The sequence below is a fragment of the Thermobia domestica genome, chromosome 16, assembly GCF_964235325.1.
Source record: "Thermobia domestica chromosome 16, izTheDome1.hap1.1, whole genome shotgun sequence".
Lineage (NCBI taxonomy): Eukaryota > Metazoa > Arthropoda > Insecta > Zygentoma > Lepismatidae > Thermobia > Thermobia domestica.
In genome coordinates, this window is record NC_137469.1 from 29,115,642 (window position 1) to 29,137,715 (window position 22,074).

At 34.8% G+C, this 22,074-nt stretch overlaps 1 protein-coding gene across 9 annotated transcripts in view; it reads left to right on the forward strand.

The window, feature by feature from the left end:
- Positions 1–22,074, forward strand: part of Dscam4 (Down syndrome cell adhesion molecule 4) — a 751,808-nt gene that overhangs the window by 120,061 nt on the left and 609,673 nt on the right. For all 9 annotated transcript variants that reach the window (XM_081742222.1, XM_081742212.1, XM_081742216.1 and 6 more), the window contains exon 2: positions 12,684–12,786. In XM_081742222.1, the coding sequence (XP_081598348.1) occupies positions 12,741–12,786 (46 nt within the window). In that variant the 5' untranslated portion in view covers positions 12,684–12,740. The remainder of the gene's footprint in view (positions 1–12,683; positions 12,787–22,074) is intronic.

Here is a 22,074-nt window from a genome sequence, read left to right on the forward strand (position 1 = left end):
ACCATTATATTTCCAAAAATTACAACTCAATGTGTGCTCCACTAGTTTCTAAACAGTCTCAAGTGAACAGGTACGTTTGCTACGACCTTCCTCAAGACCTCAGCACTAACACCCCTTATGACCTCATGGATCTTATTCTCAAGTTCACTAAGAGTTTGTGGTTTGCTGTGATACACTTCTTCCTTGGCACACCCTCATGAAAAGAAACCGTATGAGGTGATGTCTGGACTTCGCGTTGACCATTATGTAGGACCCCGGCAACCTATCCAGCGTCCTGCGAAGGGTTCATTAAGCCATTGTCTTACAGGTAAAGTGTAATGACGGGGAGCTCCAGAATAAGTAACAGTTCATATGACTCATCTCATTAAGAAATGTCTTACAGGTAAAGTGTAATGACGGAGAGCTCCAGAATAAGTAACAGTTCATATGACTCATCTCATTAAGAAATGTCTTACAGGTAAAGTGTAATGACGGGGAGCTCCAGAAAAGTAACAGTTCATGTGACTCATCTCATTAAGAAATGTCTTATAGGTAAAGTGTAATGACGGGGAGCTCCAGAATAAGTAACAGTTCATGTGACTCGTCTCATTAATTAATGTCTTACAGGTAAAGTGTAATGACGGGGAGCTCCAAAATAAGTAACAGTTCATGTGACTCATCTCATTAAGAAATTGTAGGACATACAAAATTTTCTAACATTTCTAGGTATCTTTCAGCGTTCATAGTGTGTCTCAAAAGGTAGGGTCGAATAATGAGGGAAGAAGTTAATCCACATCACAGTGTCACTTTCGACTTCTGATATGAAAATTTAGCACACACAAAATGCTTTCCTGTCTTCATTTGCTGCCATATTGTGTTACTGTCTCCCTAGCGGCGAGTTGCGCAACTAATACATCAGTTTTGCCAGATACTAAAACTTCTTGGGTTTCTTTTTCATTCGATGTCACTTTCATGTATCTGCATGTTAATAAACGTTAGTTATTAAAGTTTGTAATTGGAAAGATCATTTTGAGTAGTTTTGTATTTAATGATTTGAAACATTAGTTTCACTTTTACAAAATCAAAAAGAAGATTATTGCACTAACATGATATCAGAATAAAGTTTAGAAAATCGTTTCTCTTTTATGTACGATTTGTTGTGTTGGTGTATCTAATAGAAGGAACTCACTCAAGAGAGACAAGTCTACTCTCTACATCTCTCAAACACACAAAAGATAAATAACAAGTATAACACACAAAAGATCTCTTTTATATGAAGCAGTAAATAATTATAATGGGAGAAAACGGTTTGAGATATTTAAATCAAAGAATGTGTTGCCTGGAGACAGACAAGTTCAATGTTTTAAGCTGTGCCATAATAAACACAAAGGTTCTTTTAAAACAAAATAAATGAGAAAAAAGAACTTTACCTGGATGGTAGAATCTCTTTCAGAAATTCTGTTTTAATATGCGGTAAAAGACAAAAAAAGTAATATTTTTAGTGAAACAAAATAGACTTACAGTATATGGCCAGATTGTTTTCTCTTGCCTGATGTAATATTATGCGGTTTACGTATTTTTGTTCTGAAATTTTTAAGACATGAAAATAGTAAATGAAAATAAAATGAAATTTTGAGTTTAAGAAACCACGTTTCATTTATTTATTTATTTATTTATTTATTTCATAAGGACAACACAACAGGATTAATGCCAAGTTATAGTGTCGTGTATATAATTATTTCATAAACACTATTATATATACAAAAATATACGTCGTTTAATTATTGCCTGACAATTGTTTTGAACTTGTTTTCGAACATACTACAGTAAATACATCTACTACATGAAATGTAATCATTTCGCTGTATGAAGCACACATTCTCCACAGAGGAGACTTATGTAATATGTTAGTTCTTGCTTTTCTACAATAGAATGTCCCAGTGTTTGCTGTTCTAGTTTTACCTGTTGGGACACATAATAATACTTCTGAAACTAATTCTGAATAATCAATTTTACCGTTTAATAATTCATGTGAGAACAATAAATCAAAAACCAGTCTTCTTTTTTTATATAATATTTAAAAACTAAAATTCGTTACTAAGTCTTCATAGGGGACGTACTTTGGATAGAAAACGGTTTTCTTGTTTGCAAGCATTTTTACAAATTTTAACTGTATATTTTCATTATATCAGAGTATTTAGTGACATTTGATGTCCAAACAGTACAACAGTATTCTAATTATGACCTCACATACGAAAGTATAATCTTATAAATGTTGAATCTTTGTAGAAACCCTGTCCTATCCTACAAATTAAACCTAGGTTTCTATATGCACTACTAGTTATTGTGTCAATGTGTTGAGCAAAAGTTAGTTTGCTATCAAATATAACTCCTAGATCTTTGATAGTATTTGGGGTAGATAAGGAAGTGTCACTTATTGAAAAGGTAAAATTAATTGGATTTTCTTTCCTCGTGGAAGATACAGATTATGCCCTTAGGTTAAGAGAGACGATGATTAAAGCAAACGAGTGATGTTGGAAGAATTGGTGGAATGAGAAAGTGGAAGGAAACAGGAGAACCCTAAGAAAACTCATTCATTTTATTTATTTATGAGTACAATGTTATCTACCATAAACTTACTTGCTCGTGGATCGAACCAGGTATCCCACGTACCAGAGATAAGCACTCGTACCACTTTTTTAAGGTTAACTGATTCACCGAACGTGCCTCATTAACTTACTTATCTACTTATTACTAGTTTCTACTTATTTTACTTGCTTCTTACTTATTTAACTCGCTTTACCAGTACCCTCGTATGATAGGGACACGAACACAGAAACATCGAGGACAAATAAAATTCCGCTCTCCCACCGGGAATCGAACCCGGAACCCCGTACACCAAAGACGCACGTGCTAGCCACTAGATCAGCGAAGAGGGCATCACTGAGTCACCATATTCCTGACAGAAAATTAGAATATCAAATGCGTAATAAGATATAAATTAAAATAAACTCCTCTGAAAGACAGTAAAGAAGATCCCATGATCATATTATTATAGGCAAACAACGTTTCTTTGCTACTATGTAGATTGCGTAGAAGCTGTAATGAATGTTAGGGATTTTAAAGTGAATATGGATAGCCAATGTTGACGTCACCGTTACCCTTGGTCCAGAAGGTGTTAACGGGATGACTCTTATTGATAAATTTGGCCGAGATAATTGCTCTTACTATCTATTGTAAAAAAAATCGCTTTCGTTCAAGAGTTGTCGTTTGGAGTAACCGACAGACGTGCTAACAGTACAATCTTATAAGCCCCTCTGCGTGATCCTATTAAAACTACATTTGAGAATATATAGACAAGAATTTGTAAGAGAATACGCATGGCGATCTTGCATACAGATATTCCATTTAGTATATTGTTAAATTACAATAGGGTTGATAATATTTCTTAGTACTTTTACTGCTCAAAGATGACGAATAATTTATCTTCTTCTATAACAATCAAAGTTATGGGCTATTCACATTAAATTGACTTTTGCAAATGTCAATGCTATGTATAACTGTTAATATAGCAGAGCCCTAACTTATGTTAGATTATTTTCTGGAGGGGAAGCATTAATATGCGTATTTGGATCCCCTAGAAAAGTTGTTTTTCTAATTCTTGGGCAACCTCTTTCCATCTTTCTCTTACTCTTTATAAGCCCCTGGAGCCTGTGGGTTCTTCCGCATGGCAAGGTCTGCGGGGCCTTTAGTTACACCCCAGGGCCCGTTCCATACATGACAAATTAATTAAGGGGACAATATTGACAAATCTCAAAACCATACTAATAAATACTATTTGTAGGGCCCCTAATAGTAGACATATTTTACTGAAATGGACCCTCGACTCATTTTTGTTTTATTTACCTTTTGTGGGCAGTTTTTGTTTATGTAATTAGTAAACTTCTTTCATGCTTCATTTATAATTTCATGTTCGTATCGTATATGGAGTAAGACAATTTTGTCTTAAAGTGGGTCCCACTAGAACGACGGGGAGCTTCCCTGGGGAGGGGGCTGTTGCTCCTTCTGTCACCCCACAACTTACGGCCTCGTACTATAGGATCATATACCATTGTAGTAGAGATTATTGGGAATCCTCGGGAAAAGTTTCACCTTATTTTATCAATATTGAATAATCTTTATTTTAAGTAAACAACTATAAAACATATTTTTCTTTACTCGTGGAAGAGAGATAAAAGTGATTTCTTATTTTTGACTGATTTGTACTCCTTGTACTTACAGTTGATACAGTGCAACCGAAAACACTAGAGTTATTTCTGTAAATTGAACGAAGACAAATGCAAAGTTTCATTAAAATTGGATGAATTTTACGAGAGTTATCATGGAACAAACATACTGTCGTTGGAGTTAAATGGTAGAATCTTTGCCATTCGCGGAAAGAAAATTGTGTAGACAAATTGGAAGAGAGAAGAGAGTTTTCTTAATAAAGAGAGACAGAAGTTTTTTTTTTTTTTTTTTTTTTTTTTTTTTTTTACTAGTAGCTGACTTACACCTGATAAAATTCAAGCTCAAACACTGGAGTTATTTCTGCAAATTGAAGGAAGACAAATGCAAAATCTTTGCACATTTGCTTGAAGAATAAAGTAAATTCATGAAAACAAAAATATGAAGACAAATTATAAGATTCCTTAGATAATAAAACTTAATTATATTCAATATTATGATTTTTCTGTCTTAATTAGCAAGGATTTTCAAACGAAAGAACAATTATTTGCTTTCTGAGAACGTGCAAACACAGAAAAAAATATTGAGAGTAGAATTAGGAATATACAAACATGACATTCCCTGAAGAAGAATAAACAAAAGAAGAAGAACAAAAACAAAGAACAAAGTAATTAACACGGAATATTTTCAAGCAACGCAGACGAACCGTGAGAAAATAGAAAGGTTCCATAATAGTGGAAAATTTTCTCGTGGAATGCTTTTAATCTATTGTCTTTAGCTCGCAAACCCAAGTTACTCGTCGTACACTATGTTAGCCACGTAATTGAATATGAAATATGGTATTGCCAAGCCGGTATTACAGAAACTACCATTCAGAGACATATTAATATCTATGAGTCTCGCCGGGATACGGTCTCCAAGGGAATGTTATCTTCTCAAGACAAACGCAATTAGCGTGACAAGAAAATGTTTTAATAAAACAGCAATTAGTTTGAATCGTGTACCTATCATGGAAGATTTTACGTGTGCACATGTTTACGGAATTACCTTCAAATTGAAGATTATAATGTTCGTATAAGAATGACGAATGAGATGAACCTGAATTTTCCTTTTCGAATAATGGATTTGCTTAAAACAAAAGAAGCAATATAGATTCGTGCTAAGCACGTCTGTATCTATATCATTTTATTCGTATATCTTTCTGCCATTTGACGTCATTTTTCTATTTGTTTGTGGGGTGGGATGGGGAGGGGCTATGACTTCAAGAAATAACACGTAAATAGTACGAACACAAGATAGTTTTATATTCCTTTTACTATTAGCTGCCGCTTCCGCGTTAGCATACGGAAGCTTGTAGTTTCATTCTATATGCAGTGTGTGTGTGTGTGTGTGTGTGTGTGTGTGTGTGTGTGTGTGTGTGTGTGTGTGTGTGTGTGTGTGTGTGTGTTTGTGTGGTAGTTATTTCTCGACAACTGCTGACCGGATCTGAACCGAATTTGGTGAGTAAGTGGCCCATTGCCTAAGGACGTTGGACAAACAACGGCCCGCGGGCCACATCTAGGCCCCTGAAAGGTTCTATCGGGCCCGCAAGATGATTCCTAGTTTGACAAATTTAACTGAACTTCAGAGAATCAGTGCATCTCAGTTCATACCATTAGGAAAAGTTTTCAGAAATATAACTTCATTCACCACACGCCACTTCATTACCTTGCATGCATTAACGTGGCTTAGTATTTTTTTTAATTAAAATGTACTAATAATTGTTTTAAATAAATTACACTATTCCGCCAATTTATTTTCCTTTTTCTTTGGGCCCTCCAAGAAAAGTTTTCCTTTACTGGTGTAAAAAATAAAGATCGCGTTACTTTGTGGACGAGCTCGTTCAGGGATAATTTCAGCTCATCTTGAAAGTGATACTTTATTTCCCAGCAACTACTGGCCAAATCTAAACAAAATTTGGTGGGCAGAAGCCCATCACCTAAAAAAAAATAAATAAATAAATAAATAAAAAGATTACAATATATGTGGTCGACTCCAACCAGAGACAGGGTTAGCTCGAAAACAGAGTATATTTTTAGTATTTTGGGAATGTATTTCAGTACGCTGGGAGTTTCTGAGTTCGAGTCACGAATTGTGTTCCGTTTGTATTACTTTTCTGTTGGTTTCTTTGTTAGATTCAAGTCTTGCCACTTAAACTTGAACTCCAAATATTTTAGTTGTAACTATTTACGTAGCAAATATACATGAAATTAAAATAATCTGCAATAATGACCGTAGAGAGAATCACGGTTATATATTTCAAGATATGGAATATAGTTAGCCAGTTACCTGTTGAGATGTTTAGATATTGACTCCATTTATGAATTCAGCTGAGATACTCACTCTAGCAATCTATTATTTAAAAATGAATTAGAAAATTTGCGCATATGCATGGAATGTGGGCTATAGAAAACAACCGTTAAAGTCTCCGTTACCCTTTAATACGAGAAAGGATCTGAAAGTAAGGTTACAAGGTCGATATTTTTGAAGTTTTGTCTGTTATAAATGAATCAGCAGTGTGCGGTAGTTTATTTAAATAGAGTTGGCACCTCTGCAGTGTTTCAGCCACCCGTCACCTACAGCGCTAGATGTAGCTAAACACAAATGGTGATTCGTTTGGAAAACTGGTCTCGCGAAGAGGTGCGCACAGTTATTCGATTTCTGTGAGCGAAATTTGTAGCCGCGACTGAAATTCACCGGCAGCTGGTAGAGTTTTACGGAGAGACTGTAATGCCTTATCAGCATGTCGCAGAATAATGTCGAAAGTTTGCGGCTAATAGAGAAAACGTCACCGACGAGGAGCGCAGTAGCCGAACCAGAACGGCATTAACATCATTGACCACCCTCTCTACTGCTCGGAGCTCGCTCCAAGCGACTTTCACCTGTTTCCGCACTTAAAGGAGCACCTAAGTAGCCATCGTTTTATTTCAGATGAGGAAGTGAAACACTTCGTGACAACGTGCCTGAATACACAAGGACAGGATTTTTTTTTTACAAGGAGGGAATCTTGAAACTCATCCTACGATGATACAAGAGCGTGAACCGATATGACGAGTACGTCAAAAAATAATCTAATGTATGTACTGTCTGTTGGCTGTAGAGGTTGTGCAGGTTTTGTAACCTTACTTTTCGATCACCACTCATATCATAACGGATTCACTGCATTTACAAACTTGGCCAAGATAATGTTTCTACCTATCTAGTGTAAAACACAAAATTCAAAACGTTGCTTACATGTATGAGAAATAGGCTAAAGATATTCACCATTAAAGACATCGTTACCCATTAATATAGTAACGAATTGACTTCATTGACTCGGCCCAGATAATCAATCTGGTTATCTATTGTAACCAATAGAATTTTAAAAATCGAATCCGTTCAAGAGTTATCGTGTCTAGTAACGGAATAACAACGGAAGTGAATTGCATTGTCTTGAAAGAAGAATTAATTTCTATGCCATCATTCCAATCTTCATGGCATCATTCGTTATAAATAAATCTAAACATATCCTTTCATTCTAAATTTCTGATATCCATCTATTCATGAAAGTAACAGTAGGTATGACATTAGAATGCTCAGAGCGTCCATGATTCGACCCTTGACCATGTACCTTTCTAGTAGATGATAACAAATGAGTGTTTCTTTTTTCTCTTATAGATTCTCTCTGAAAGCGAAAAATTATATATAGTGTCTGCTACTGCATTTTGATAGCAACATTGTAGCCAGACGCATGTGCTGTTAATATCCCTGGAAATTGTCAATAATGCATAAAACTTGGCAGTCGTTTCTCGACAATTTGATTAATAATGGTGTATGCTAATCATTGATGCTGAGATTTATTACAGCCAGTTGCACAGCTGTTCCTCATGAATGATTTGCGCCAATCTGTAAAAATTTGTTTACAATAACAACCGAGTTTAATTTAATATTAATACCTAAATGTCATCAGCATAAATAGCGTTAAAAGGTATTAAAGGAATTTGTTGTTATTCTTGTTTTTTTATTTAAAAAAAAGAGTTTGTGCAATCAAATTTTAAACACGTTTATGGATATGTTGTATTATAAAGAATGCCTAGGATCATTAGAAAAGAATTTAATTAGTAATGGTTTCCCTAGTTGTAGAAAAAATCGGTTTTTCTTGATTTAATGATAGAAAAAGTCATCTTTCCTTGATTCAATGATAGAAAAATCCCTTTTCTTCTTCAATGATAGAAAAATCTCCTTTTCATGATTCAATGATAGAAAAATCGCCTTTTCTTGATTCAATAGCAGAAAAATCGCCTTTTCTTGATTCAATGACAAAAAATCGCCTTTTCTTCATTCAATGGTAGAAAAATCACCTTTTCTTGATTCAATGTCTTTTCTTGATTCAATGATAAATCTTTGCCGTAATCGTTATGATGTTTAAAAGGTTTGTTGCATGCAATTATTATTTTTCTAAATAGGAATTAGCGAACTTATTTGTAAACAAGTAACAATGTTCCAGTGTACACTCTGTGAAGGAGTTTGGTTTGTCACAGTATACACAAAATTTACCTAAAAACTAATGGGATGAATGAATATTTGAAAATGGAAATTGTTTAAGTCTGTAGGCTTGTCGAGTAGAAAGTCATAGTTTCAATTTCACGTTGTATTTTATAGAAATACTATTATTTTTTTCATCCTGAGCATTATACTAACCCGCTATTCTCAACAACAGTGTGGGTAATGTACCAAGTAAGGATGATATCCAATCCATAATTACTCTCCGAACAATAAATCCGTGAACCGATTTTTAATTGTCTATATCTTGGGATCAACTGAATTGGTCACCTCCATCAGCGAACTCACCTGTCACCTAATGTTCAGACGGTGGTTGATGTTATGGCCGCTAGCTGACAAAGAAAATCGCTTCTGTGAACGGACAGATTAACTCTTTTCATTATGTTTGGTAGTAAGTGTATGCCTATACTTTAATAAGAAAAGAAAGTAACAAAATTTGCTATTTTTTTTTTACAAGTTTACCGTAAGTTTATAAGAAAATATGTTATTTTTATTGATAAAAATGTAATTTTACACCATTTCATATTAGTAATTGTACTTTATAGGTGTAAATTACATATAGGCGTGGCAAACAGATAGTCACCATTCTTTGTAAATTTACCTATGCATTTTTTTACAGTGTAGTTCTTGAAGTAGGGTTTCCGGTCTTAATTTCCCATTAACTACCTTATGAAGACATTTCAAATCAGAGTTATTTCTGCGAAATCCTGGAGTTTGGATATTAAGGTATTCCAAAAGTTCCCCCTTAGATAATATTCGAAGTGCGGGTACACGAAAGCATACTATAGCAATAAAGAAATTGAGAAGAGAATCAACTACACTTATATTACATAAGATCTGAAGTTTCTTACGTAGAATCTTAATAACGAGTTTGTTTCAAAATATGACTGCAAGGTGACATATTCATCTGTGTCTCTTTCACAGCTCAGTTTTTGTCTGAAGTTCTTGTAATCCTTGTGTGATGGAAAGCTTCAGTGGGAAATATTAGCTCAGTCTGAAACCAGCTGAAATTTAACTCTTAACCATATTTTGTTAGACACTGTAAAATACCTGGACGTAAAGTACTAAAGGTCTACGGGTTTCTACGTAAAACCTTGTAAAGAAACTTGGTAAATGGGGATCAAATAGAGAGAAAAAAGGAACCGGACAAACTAGCAGCCTCAGGGCTACTTTCTTGCAGGTGAAAGAAATCTTATCCCACACTGATCGTTCCTTATTTCTCTCTGGAGCTGCGTTTGTTTAAAGAAGACAAAGGGAAAGGCGAGTAGTAGATAAGAAGACGACAAAAAAGAAGAAGAAGAGAAACTAAATCCACGTACGAAAGAGAAAGAAGCAAAAGGTGATAGCCAGCGTAGGTTTTTGAGTCTCCTACAATCTGTGACTCCCTTGTGTTCGCAGATCAACGTGGTCTTCGTCCAAAGGATTCAACTCACGTCCTATTGTTTGCCTGCAGATTTCAGCTGAGTTCTCTTTTCTTTTCAGCACTTGTCAGCGTTTTCAACACTATTACACATGGTCACCTTCATTCTAAAGGCTCCCTATCCATTCATTTCATTCAGAATTTATTTTGCATAACTGCTGGAAGGATAAATTGACTTAATTATATGTATCTTTCGGCATTCACATTTTATTCCCTACCTTTTCTACAAAAACTGCAAAGATAAGTTCACTTAATTGTTTATTTTTTTATATATTAAAAATTTAAGTTTGTAGTTTCTTATAACTACTATAACAGCAAATCGATCAAACTATATATATTCATTTTAATTTTGTAGTTTCGCATAACTACTACGCAATAGAGCGACTTCATTGCATATCTTTCTTTTATCAGATAATTTTATTTTTGTAACTTTGTAACTCCTACAATGATAAATTAATTAATTGTGTATCTTTCTTGAATCAGACACTTCTTTTCGTAATTTCGTATAACTACTACAATGATAAATATACTTAGTTACGTATCTTTATCGTATCTTTACGTATCGTTACCTTATCAGACATTTTTAATTTTATAGTTTCGTAACTCCTACCATGATAGATTAATTGTGTACCTTTGTGTATCAGTTATTTGTTTTTGATTTCGTCACTTCTATAATGATAAATTTATTAACTGTGTATTTTTTTCTGTATCAGACATTTCCTTTTGTAGTTCCCTGTAACAAGATAAATCGACTTAGTTGCGTATCTTTCTTTATCAGACATATTTAATTGTGTAGTTTCGTAACTGCTACAATGATAAATTTATTGATGGTGTATCTTTCTATATCAGACATTTCTTTTTGTAGTTTTGTGTAACTATTACAATAATAAACGCGAATGTGAAATGAAAGCAAGGATAGGAATGGGGATAGAAGGCTTTAGGAGGAAGAAAAAACTATTTTGTGGGACCTTGAATAAAGAGTTGAGAAAAAGACTCATAAAATGCTTCGTGAAGAGTATTGTACTCTGTGAGTCAGAAACATAGACATTACATAAAAAGAAAAAAAGATGAAAAACGACTGGAAGCCTTCAAAACCTGGGTGTGGAGAAGAATGGAAGGAACTGGCTGGGTCTAGCGGAAAATGAATGAGAAGATCTTAGAAATGGTGGGGAAAAAATAATTTAAATATTATTAAGAAGAGGAAGAGAAACTTGTTGGGACATTAGCTAAGAAGGAACTGTACCTTGAGGGAAGTGGTGGTAGACGGTTGGCAGAAGGAAAGAGAGGGAGGGGGCGAAGGGGCTACAGTTGAAGGATAATATCAAAACAGAAAAATCGTACGTAAAAACTAAGAGGTTAGCGGAAAATCGTTAAGCATGGGAGTTTCTCAGTTGCTGCAAATGACCTGCCAATAATGACAGGATACCTATAATGATGATGATGGTAATGACTACAATAATACATCGACTTAGTTGAGTATCTTTCTTTTTCGGACATTTTAAATTTTATAGTTTCGTAACTCCTACAATGGTAACTTGATTATGTATCTTTCTGTACAAGACATTTCTTTCTGTAGGTTCGCTTAACTACTACAATGATAAATTGACTTAGTTGCGTACCTTTCTGACTCAGGTACATATACGTAATTTTGTAGATTCGCAACTCCTACAATGATAAATAAATAAATAAATTGTGTATCTTTCCATATCATACATTTTTTTTTAGTTTCGTGTAACTACTACAATGATAAATTGACTTGGCAACGATAACGTTTATGTATAAAAAAATGATTTAGTTATAGGCAAATAAGACAATAGTCCGATACCTTATGATAACAAAGCTTGTAGCCAGACTTGTTTAAACTTGTTTCATTTATACTGTTAAAGATATAATAAGTGAGGAAGTTATAGTTAATGGAAGTGTATCTTTGACTTCTGCGAAATGATTAATAAATATTAAGGAAATACCAAGTTTAAAAAGAATTTAAAAAATAGTTTAATTTATTGAGATAATAATCGTGGTAAGTTTTAATGGATATTAAAGTAATTTTAAAACGAACTGGCACCGCAATATTTAATTATATATATGTGTTACAACTTAGTTGTGTATCTTTCTTTATCAGACATTTTTAATTTTGTAGTTTCTCAACTCCTACTATGATAAATTAATTAATTAATTGTATATCTTTCCATATCATACATTTTTTGTAGTTTTGTGTAACTATTACAATGATAAATCGACTTGATTGCGTGTTAGTTCCGCATCAGACATTTTTAATTTTACAGTTTGGTATAACGACAACAACAACAACAAATCATCTTAACTGTGTATCTTTCCTTATCAAATATTTACTTTTGTAACTTTGCATAGAATCAAAATAACGATAAATTGCCTCTATTATTTGAGTTCAAAGTAATAGGGTAGAAACGGTCATGTTAATAAACACTGAAAGGTTTATTTTGTAACTTATTTGTTTCAGATACGGCCGAGGGAACCATGGAGTGAGACAGTTCGGGCTGCCATGTTGTCTTGAGTCATGAATCGGAGACTAGCTTTGTGGGCGTATCTTCTTGTACTTGCAGGTAAGTAAACGCATTGAGTTTTTTTTTCCTTAATTACTAAATATATTGTAAAATTCTGTCTTTTTAGCGCATGGCTAAAAGACAATACACGGAAGTTCAGACTTCCCCATCACCTTTTATTATAAAGGATTCTTCTTATATTTAATAGTAAATATATTACAGATAAAATATAAGTTCCTCTAAATAACTCGGTGGTTTGCTGGTCCATTTGTAGGGGTCCAATGACCATGTGTTTTAGGGTGATAGGAACCACGGCTCTTGTGGCCAAGGAGTAGGTAGGTGCCTCTCAATGGCCAGGCGTCTTAGAGAGGGGGATAAATTCCAGAGTCCAGGCGTTCTAGGGAGTGGTCAAGTACTTGCAGAGACCAGGCGTCCTAGGGAGTGGTCAAGTACTTGCAGAGACCAGGCGTCCTAGGGAGTGGTCAAGTACTTGCAGAGACCAGGCGTCCTAGGGAATGGTCAAGTATTTGCAAAGACCAGGCGTCCTAGGGAGTGTTCAAGTACTTGCAGAGATCAGGCGTCCTAGGGAGTGGTCAAGTACTTGCAGAGACCAGGCGTCCTAGGGAATGGTCAAGTACTTGCAAAGACCAGGCGTCCTAGGGAATGGTCAAGTACTTGCAGAGACCAGGCGTCCTAGGGAGTGGTCAAATGCTTGCAGAGACGAGGCGTCCTAGCAAGAACAAACTCTCATAGACCAAGCGTTCTAGAGAATGTTAAGGATAAAGGAGCTCTCAGAGACCAGGCGTCCTAGAGAGTGATAAGGATAAAGGAGCTCTCAGAGACCAAGCGTCCTAGAGATTGGTGGGTGATCAATCGGTGGAGATTGGAGTCTTCTGTGGAGATCTGGCTTCTCTTACCCAGAAATGTTACTGACCTTTTGAATTTACGTCAATTACCGGTCGTTAGCGATAATTGACAACGTCTTCTTCGTTATTGTTGTCTTAAATGTGTTTAGAGCCAGTACGTGCTGTTGGGAGCAGATAGGGAACCTTGCAATATACATCCTGTAGTTTACTTAATGTACGGTCGTTATGGACTGATTCATTTCTATTTCACGAAATTTGTGAGTAGCGAGGCTATATAAAATGTGACCTACAGTTTAATGTTAGATTTGGACCACTGTATAATGTTCAATGTTGTCCCACCGGGGATCGAACCCGGCACCTCGTGTAAGAAATACACATGCGCTGGGCACTAAACCAGCGAGAAGGGCTGAGGTTAAGAAGTATGCAAACATTAGCTCCATATGAAACTTCTTAATAAATAAGTAAATCATGGTACTCAGGAATTAGAATGTAAAATTTCTCATATTATCAGCTGTATCTGTAACTTCTTGATAAATACACAAATGATGGTACTCTGGAATCAACATTTTTCACTGCATCAGCTGTGTCTGAAATCTTATTTTAAAAAGTTAACCATGACACCATGGAATCAAAACTAAAAAGCTCGTGCTTCATATGAGATGTCTATACTACAGAATTCATCTCGACGCATTAATTTTGATACAACCTATATTTTATGTACCTTCATTTTTCATTAATACTAATACAGTGCTAGAGCGCTTAGCTCTGGTGCATGGAGTCCTTGCTTTTATCCCCTGCCAAGTAAGTTTGTGGTGGACAACATCATGTAGATGGATTTTCTCGGGCCCATCCCAGATTTCTCCCACATTTCCATTCCATCAATTCTTCCATCGTCATTCACGTGCCTTAATCATCCGTCTTCCTTACCCTAAAGGGATATTTGACGGGCATTGAACTGAAAGACTTCATTTCATTTCATTAATAGAATAGTATTTTAATATTATGTCACAGCGAGAAAAGTTACGGTAAATTTCAGAAATATATTTTTGTTTAGCAAAAGCAAGTAGGCTTCTGTAACTTTATCATTTTAGTCCATGTTTGTTGTCACTTTATACACATGCGTCAACGACAGAGTGAAAAGTTAGTTCGTTCCAGTTTCGATGTTCGATTCTTGGAGCCGAAACGCTCCCTTCACAAAGCGAAGAAGCCATAGAAAGGGGGGAAATTGAATCATATGCTTGAAGTGATAATTGGGAGTATGCTGAGATGCCAGAAGGATCTTTTGGGATTTCTGATGCCTTCCGCTAGAGTGCTCCTACTGAAACAAAAAGGATCTATATCAAACACCAGAGCTTTCTCCAGACGATAATTTTAACTTAGCATCTACTGCGTATCTAGAAGTAATAGTTTCAGATATATCTTTGTGATATAAACAGAGCTCGGAGCATTCTTTACATTATGCATACATAGCTAACATACTAGCGCACAAATAATCTTTTATATGAATTCACAAACTATTCATAAACTAGTTCTCGGTGCGCGAATAAGTCAACCGAATATAGACAAGTGAATTTCCTTTTTACATTCTAAAACTACAGTAGGCTCCTATATACCTACTATAGAGATTCGACATTTAAAACCGGAAGTGATACATTTATCACTTCCGGTTTTAATAGGTGGATAATGACACAGACGAAACCTACCTTGGGAATTTTAAAATATCAAAAATAAGCTTTCTTACTATCCTTGATCGTTTCTGCTTTTTTTCAGGATCCATAACTGAATCAAGAAATGATAAACATTTTCCATTGTAATTTTTAAAAAGTGTTAGATCCTTACTTCTAGTTTGTGAGGTTCCTGCTTGGATCCTCAGCGAAGTAAGTTTGTAGTAATACAACATTCTTTCCTAAACAAGCTTGCTATGTAAATTTACATACGATTATTTTTCATATGATATTTTGCTTGGACTATATTTTTCATATTATTCTTTAATTGTGGCAATCAGAGAACAATCGAATTAAGTTTAATTAACAAAGTTGTGAAAAAAAGAGACACAAAAAGGAAATATTTTAGTTTAACCTCCTACGATTATGCCCTTTTAGGCTAAGGGAGACGGATGATTTAGGCAAGTGAATGATGATCGAAAATTTGGTGGAATGAGAATGTGGGAGTACTTCAAGAAAGCCTACGGTCACAATGTTGTCCATCACAAACTTCTTGGCTGGGGATGGAACAGGAACCCCACACACCAGAGGTAAGCCGTCTACAACTCTTCTTTTTTTTTAAAAAAAATAAAAAGTTAACTGATTTACCGAACTTGCCTCAGTAGCTTGATTACCTAATTACTACGTTGTTACTTCATTTTACTCATTTCTTCCAGTAACCTATAACGACTGGAACACGCACACAGAAACATCGAGGACAATTAAAATTCCAATTAAGGCTTTCCCACTGGGAATCGAACCCGGGACCACGTTCAGCAAAGGTACACGCACTAGCCACTAGACCAGCCAGGAGGGTTGTAGTGAGTCACCGTGTTCCCCTAAAGAAAGTTACAAAGTACGTGAAGATAAACAGCTTTAACTTTTCAATGTAAGGTACCCTTAAGAGTTATTGAGAATATCTGTACATGAATCTTTTAAGATCTGAAAGGAGGTTCAGATAGAAATCTTAAAGATGAAATATGTCCGGAATGGTAAAGAAAGTGGGTTTGATTTTCTTCTGCATTGAACACGCTAGTTTCTTACGAACTCCTTTATTTGAATTTCTTCAATTACTATTTTTGACATGGAACAAATTTATATATTGCTGTGGTCTTTCGATTAATACGTTTTATATTTGGACGATAGTGAAACAAAAATTTTAAAAAAATAATTATAATTTTGGCCTATATCTTATTAACCATAGTATGTATTGCTAATATCATAATGAGAAACTTGATAAGAGCATACTTTAGTACCAGTTTCATCATAATATCGTACAGTGTCAATTTGGAGGTTTACAAAAACTCGTTGTCAAGTTTCTCGTAAACTGCGCATAGGAATTCAAACTCGTCCATACTCATTTATTTATCTCAATGAGATCTGATCAGATTGATGTGTGGCTCAATATTGGACATTTTTTTTAAAACTAAACACTAATCATATTATTGGTCTCCTTTAAGCTTAGTCAAAATCGAACTATATCAAATCCTTTAACACAGTAGTTCCCTTTCTTGTTTATCCAGCGTCGACCCTTTTTATCTTCATAAATCCTTCATACTTCACGCCATGGACGCAACCATGGGAAAGGGGGCCACCGGGTGAAGACCTCCCCTCAAAATTTCCTATATTTGTACATTTTCTCACAAATCTAGGCTTTTTCAACAGAGAAATGATTGATGCAACATGAAAATTTGATCTTTCACTTCATCTGTACTCTTTCTCTTATAAAAATAATCTAGTTCTTTCATTTTGTTTTTTGAAGATACAGATGAAAGTATTTTACAATTCCTTATCGTCTTTTCGGGTGCACAGTAATACCTATTTAGTGCTACATAAACATAGTGGCTTGTAGCATTGGACCCAAGGATGTTGTAAAATAGAGGATCTGCCTATACAACAACATCATGAAACGATACGTCGCAGTTTCTCCACATCTACTTTGCATACTCCGCCTAATGTTTTGAGCCAATCAGACGATGGCGGAAATGAAAATATCCAATCAGACGATGGCGGAAACGAAAATAGCCAATCAGACGATGGCGGAAACCAGAATAGCCAATCAGACGTGCCGATGCTCGGTTGTTCTTTAGCTTCATTGAGTTAAGAGGACGAAGATACATATGGGCAGATCCTCTATTTTATAACATCCTAGATTGGATCCACCCACCAAAAATTTCGAGGTGTGCGCTTGCTTCACGCGTCTCTTCCTTCTCATGAGAAAAACAAAAATTTCAAACATAAAATAGTACAGGTCTATGTCAAGTTTGCTAAATCCAAGTTATAAATGGGTCATTACAAATGCGTTTCACTGATAAGTTCACAGTTGATTTCTGTCTGTAACTTGCGACCCCTTTGCTTGGTCTTTAAGTCCCCCAGATTGGAAACTACTGCTTTAACAGTAATAGAGACTCACTATTTGAAGTAGAAAGAAATGACAGAAAACAAACAAGATACATTCGATTTTGTAAACACATCAGAAAGATAAACTTTAATATTTACGTTTCGTTTCAAAGATATGGGTAAAAATCAGAAAATTCTTGTCAATGCTACAAAACCACACATCATAAAGAAGCAGAAAATAAGGTAGACATATATTATATCCATGTATACAAGTGTTTTGTATAACTCTTTCTTGTGAACAACCTGGGTAAAGTAAAGGCAAACAACAAAGAAGAAAGATAGAAAAACATATATGTCTTAGAATAACAACAATGTAACCAGTGAAGAAAAGAAAGAAAGAAAAAAAACACACAGACTCAGATAAGTAAACAAAATCAAAACGAGATGTTCCTGATGGAGAGACTGACTAACAAGGAAAAGAAGAAGAAGAAGAAGAAGAAGGGAAAGATATAAAGGTGAACCGACTAAGAGAGAGAAAGAAACGAAGAAAAGACATCTACACAGGAATCAGTCAACAATATTACAAAGACTGAATAAAGGAAGATACAAACAAGAGAACATACACATTAAGATACTGTGGCGAGTTGTTACGTAAGAAGAAGAAAATATAGTTTGTTTTGCTGTCAAAAGAAATCGGATTAAATCAAACAAACCAAAACAAACGGAATTATGCTTTTATTTTGTTTTCTTATATTTAATGACACGTTAGTGTAGGTTAAGGTAACGTGGTATTATGATAACATATCGACAGACCATACCATGCACCAATTAACACACTAACTTCCATATAAGCTGAATTTTTATAACAGCTAATTTGACCTAAGTTCGTTATTATAATTTCTGGAACTAATTAAAACGTGCTTTACTCACGAGATATTTCAATGATAACACACAAAATAGAATATATTTAAACTGATGTATTTTCCGAAGATTATCTGTATTTATCTTTTTACTTTTCACAAAATTACTTCTTTATAATTGACAATACATCCACTATTAATAGCTTCTCTATGTATTATATTTGAACTGTATAGAGAAACGAGTTTTTACGTGTCTGGCCACAAAACTTAACAAGTTAAATGTTCAGGTATGGACACAGAAGAAAATGATATCATGCGCTACGGACTGTTGTCCATATCAACATATTACATATTTATAAATATTATTGTTATAATTTAATTCATGGTAATTTTAAGCCCAGGGTCCTGTGAACAAAATATAGCTCATATGTATCTTTATCTTAAGAGCATGTGGAAAGAGGCGACTCATGCTACTTTCATCATGCTATAACATTTATGTAGTTCGGTGTGTAGCATCTTGAACAAAACTCGGGTTTGTGAAAATTGTAATTAATTGCTTTTATGTCATAAAATAAACTTTTAGGGCCTTATGTAGGGTTGTTTTAACGTATAATTAGAGCCATACTAAGAGTTTGACTAACACATGGCTATCAGAAGTGTATTCAGAATCTCTGATTAAGATGTAGTAGTTGACTAAGTTAATCATGTAACTAATTAATTTAGAGCAGTGTTTCTTTTACCACAATTAACTTATATTATGAGAATACAATGACAATTAATTACCTGGCTTTCTTACTTTCTTTCTTTCCTTTCTCCTCATCGGTTGAGTTGACAATGAAGCAGCTACTTAGCCAAGTCCAGAATTGTTTCTTTAATGTAAACAGTGAGAGGTAACTAGAAAATTTCCAGTTTTGTGAGGGTTACATACAAGTCATCGAAAAATTATCTTCCCTTATAATTACAATATAATCCTTCTATTGTTACTAATTTTAATTGACTTTTATTTATTCCGCCTGTAAATACATCCCTCAGAAATGAATCATCCGGGACAGAAGGCAACGAGAACAGACACCTGGGTTTCTTTGCTGTCTCGTTTGAGGAAGGAGCTATTTCTGGACAGGGTGTTGACATGTGATGAGAACTGGATCCTCTACGAAGCTCCATGGCGCCGTAATCATTGGTTAACATCCCATGAACTGTTTCCAAAACAGCCGAAAACAGTACTGCACCATAAAAAGGTCCAACTGCGTGTTTGGTGGACTGCTTGCGGTTTTGTGCATCGGGAACTGCTACCAGCTGGTCATAATATCAATGCAACTTGTACTGTCAGCAGTTGAGCCGTGTTTAAGAGAAACTCAAAACTCTGGAGCCAGTAGTTCTGAATAGAAAAAGGGGTTTTCCTGTTACAGGACAACGCTAAGTCCCACGTGGCTAGAATGAGCCGGAACACAATTCTACGCCTTGAATGGGAAACATTATTGCATCCGCCATACTTCTGGGACATTGCACTGTCCTATTATCATCTATTCCATTCCTTGGACAATCACCTTCGAGGACGCCAGTTCAAATTCCTAGTAGAGATGCAAAATGTATTGATACCTTCTTCGCTTCAGGGCCCATCAAGTTCTACCGCGATGGAATCCATGCCTTTCCAGAACGTTGGCAGGAGTTCGTCGATGTTGATGGAGACTATTTTTGATCTTCCAGGTACGTCGTAGGCGCCATATCTATGTTCGAAGGTGATGGAGTGAAAAGTAACAGAACTTTCTTGGTTACTTTATATAAGACATTCTTTTATAATAAAAAAACTTGTGGGGGGTTAAAATTCCCGAGTATATTGTTCAGAATATATACCTACAGAACATTGCAGTGTACACGTATTTTACAGAAAACTAACATTAAGTAACTAGCGATATAAGGTTTATCTAGATTTCGCTTACCTAATAACAAGCTAGAGATTAATATTTCGCAATATATTATTCGATGCTACACTCTCATGCGCATCTCATATGGATTGTCTTATATAACAAACTTACAGTAGGAAGTTGAAAGAAAAACAACAGACTTTTTTCTTTTGTAGACGAAGCGCCTGATAGATGATTCAGTTTCACGCTGCACAACAAAAGAGTGGTTGTCTTGTCGTTGACATTCTCATAATAGGAGTAGCGAATCTTTGCATTCACGAGAATAAAGAGAAAGAAACAACAGCTTAGACAAAAAATGAGGATAACCTTGTTTGTCTCCAAGTCCCGTTGCTGTTGTCTTCCTTTTTTTTTTTTTTTTTTTTTTTAAGGAAAGGAGCTTTTCTCTCCGGGATTAAGAAGAATATAGCCAGCAATTTATTTCTTTTGTGTCTTACTTTTAACCTCTTTTCATTTTTGAGTCTAAATATATTGTTACAATTTTTACTTTGAGATTTCTCTTTCTTTCTTTCTTTTTTTCTTTTGCCTTCCTTGACAGCGAGAAATGAAACATTCTCTCTTCCACTATGAAGTTCTTATAGGAAGTAATTAGTTTTGTATTTTTTTCCCCTTTATCTTCCTGGTTGATCTAAACGCGGAGAAATGGCCAACGTTTTCTGCAGCAAGAATTCCAATTTACTAAAATGAAATCAGTCTTGGGAAGAAAATAATCAACAAAAATGAATTTTCTTATAAGCCCAGGAATTGATTCTGTAGGATAACCACGGAACTTCAAGAGATGAAACTCATACTAAAATACAGCGTCATCAAGCTTATCGTTATGACATTAGTGAAGACAACAGAATACAGAGCAGTTAATGAGATGTTGACCAAACTTATAACTGGAAGGTGGAAGTTCATGACCTTTAAAAATACAGATATGTATGACCTATAAACTGCCATGGATATATGACGCAAAAATTGTGAAAAATGACATAAAAATTGTGGAAAATGACAGGAATATTGTGAAAATGATGTAAAAATTGTGGAAAATGACTTGCAAATTGTAAAAATGAGGTAAAAAGTTTGCAAATGATTTTAAACTTATAGAAAGGGCCATAAAATTGTAAAAAAAAAAAATATATGACGTAAAACTTATGAAAATGACGTGAAAATAATGAAAATGACAAAAATTGTGGAAAAAAGACGTAAACATTGTAAGAAATAACGTAAAAATTGTGAAAAATTATTTAAAAACTATAACAATGATCTAAAATTTGTGACAATGACGATTAAATTTGTAACTGCTGCTTTAAAAGAATGCAACAAACATACCAAATGATAAGCATCGCCTCCACAATACCAGAAAAAAAATAACGTACCTTCTTCAGTTGAAATATGAAAGTCTGCTTTTAAATGAAAATAACCAAATAAAACAATATTTTCAGAACTGATTTCCCGCATTTTCCTGTGCGTTACCGTAAAAATTAAAAAATAATGCATCCACATAAATCATGTAATTATTGTTTAGAATTAACAAATTATCTATGAAAAATCGGAAAGTAAAACTCATGGCACATTCGGGGTGGTGAGAACTTTCTAGACATGCTTCCTCTTTCCACTAAGATGCAGATCGTCAAAATGGAACAAATTTAAACGTCAAAAAAGATCTTTGATA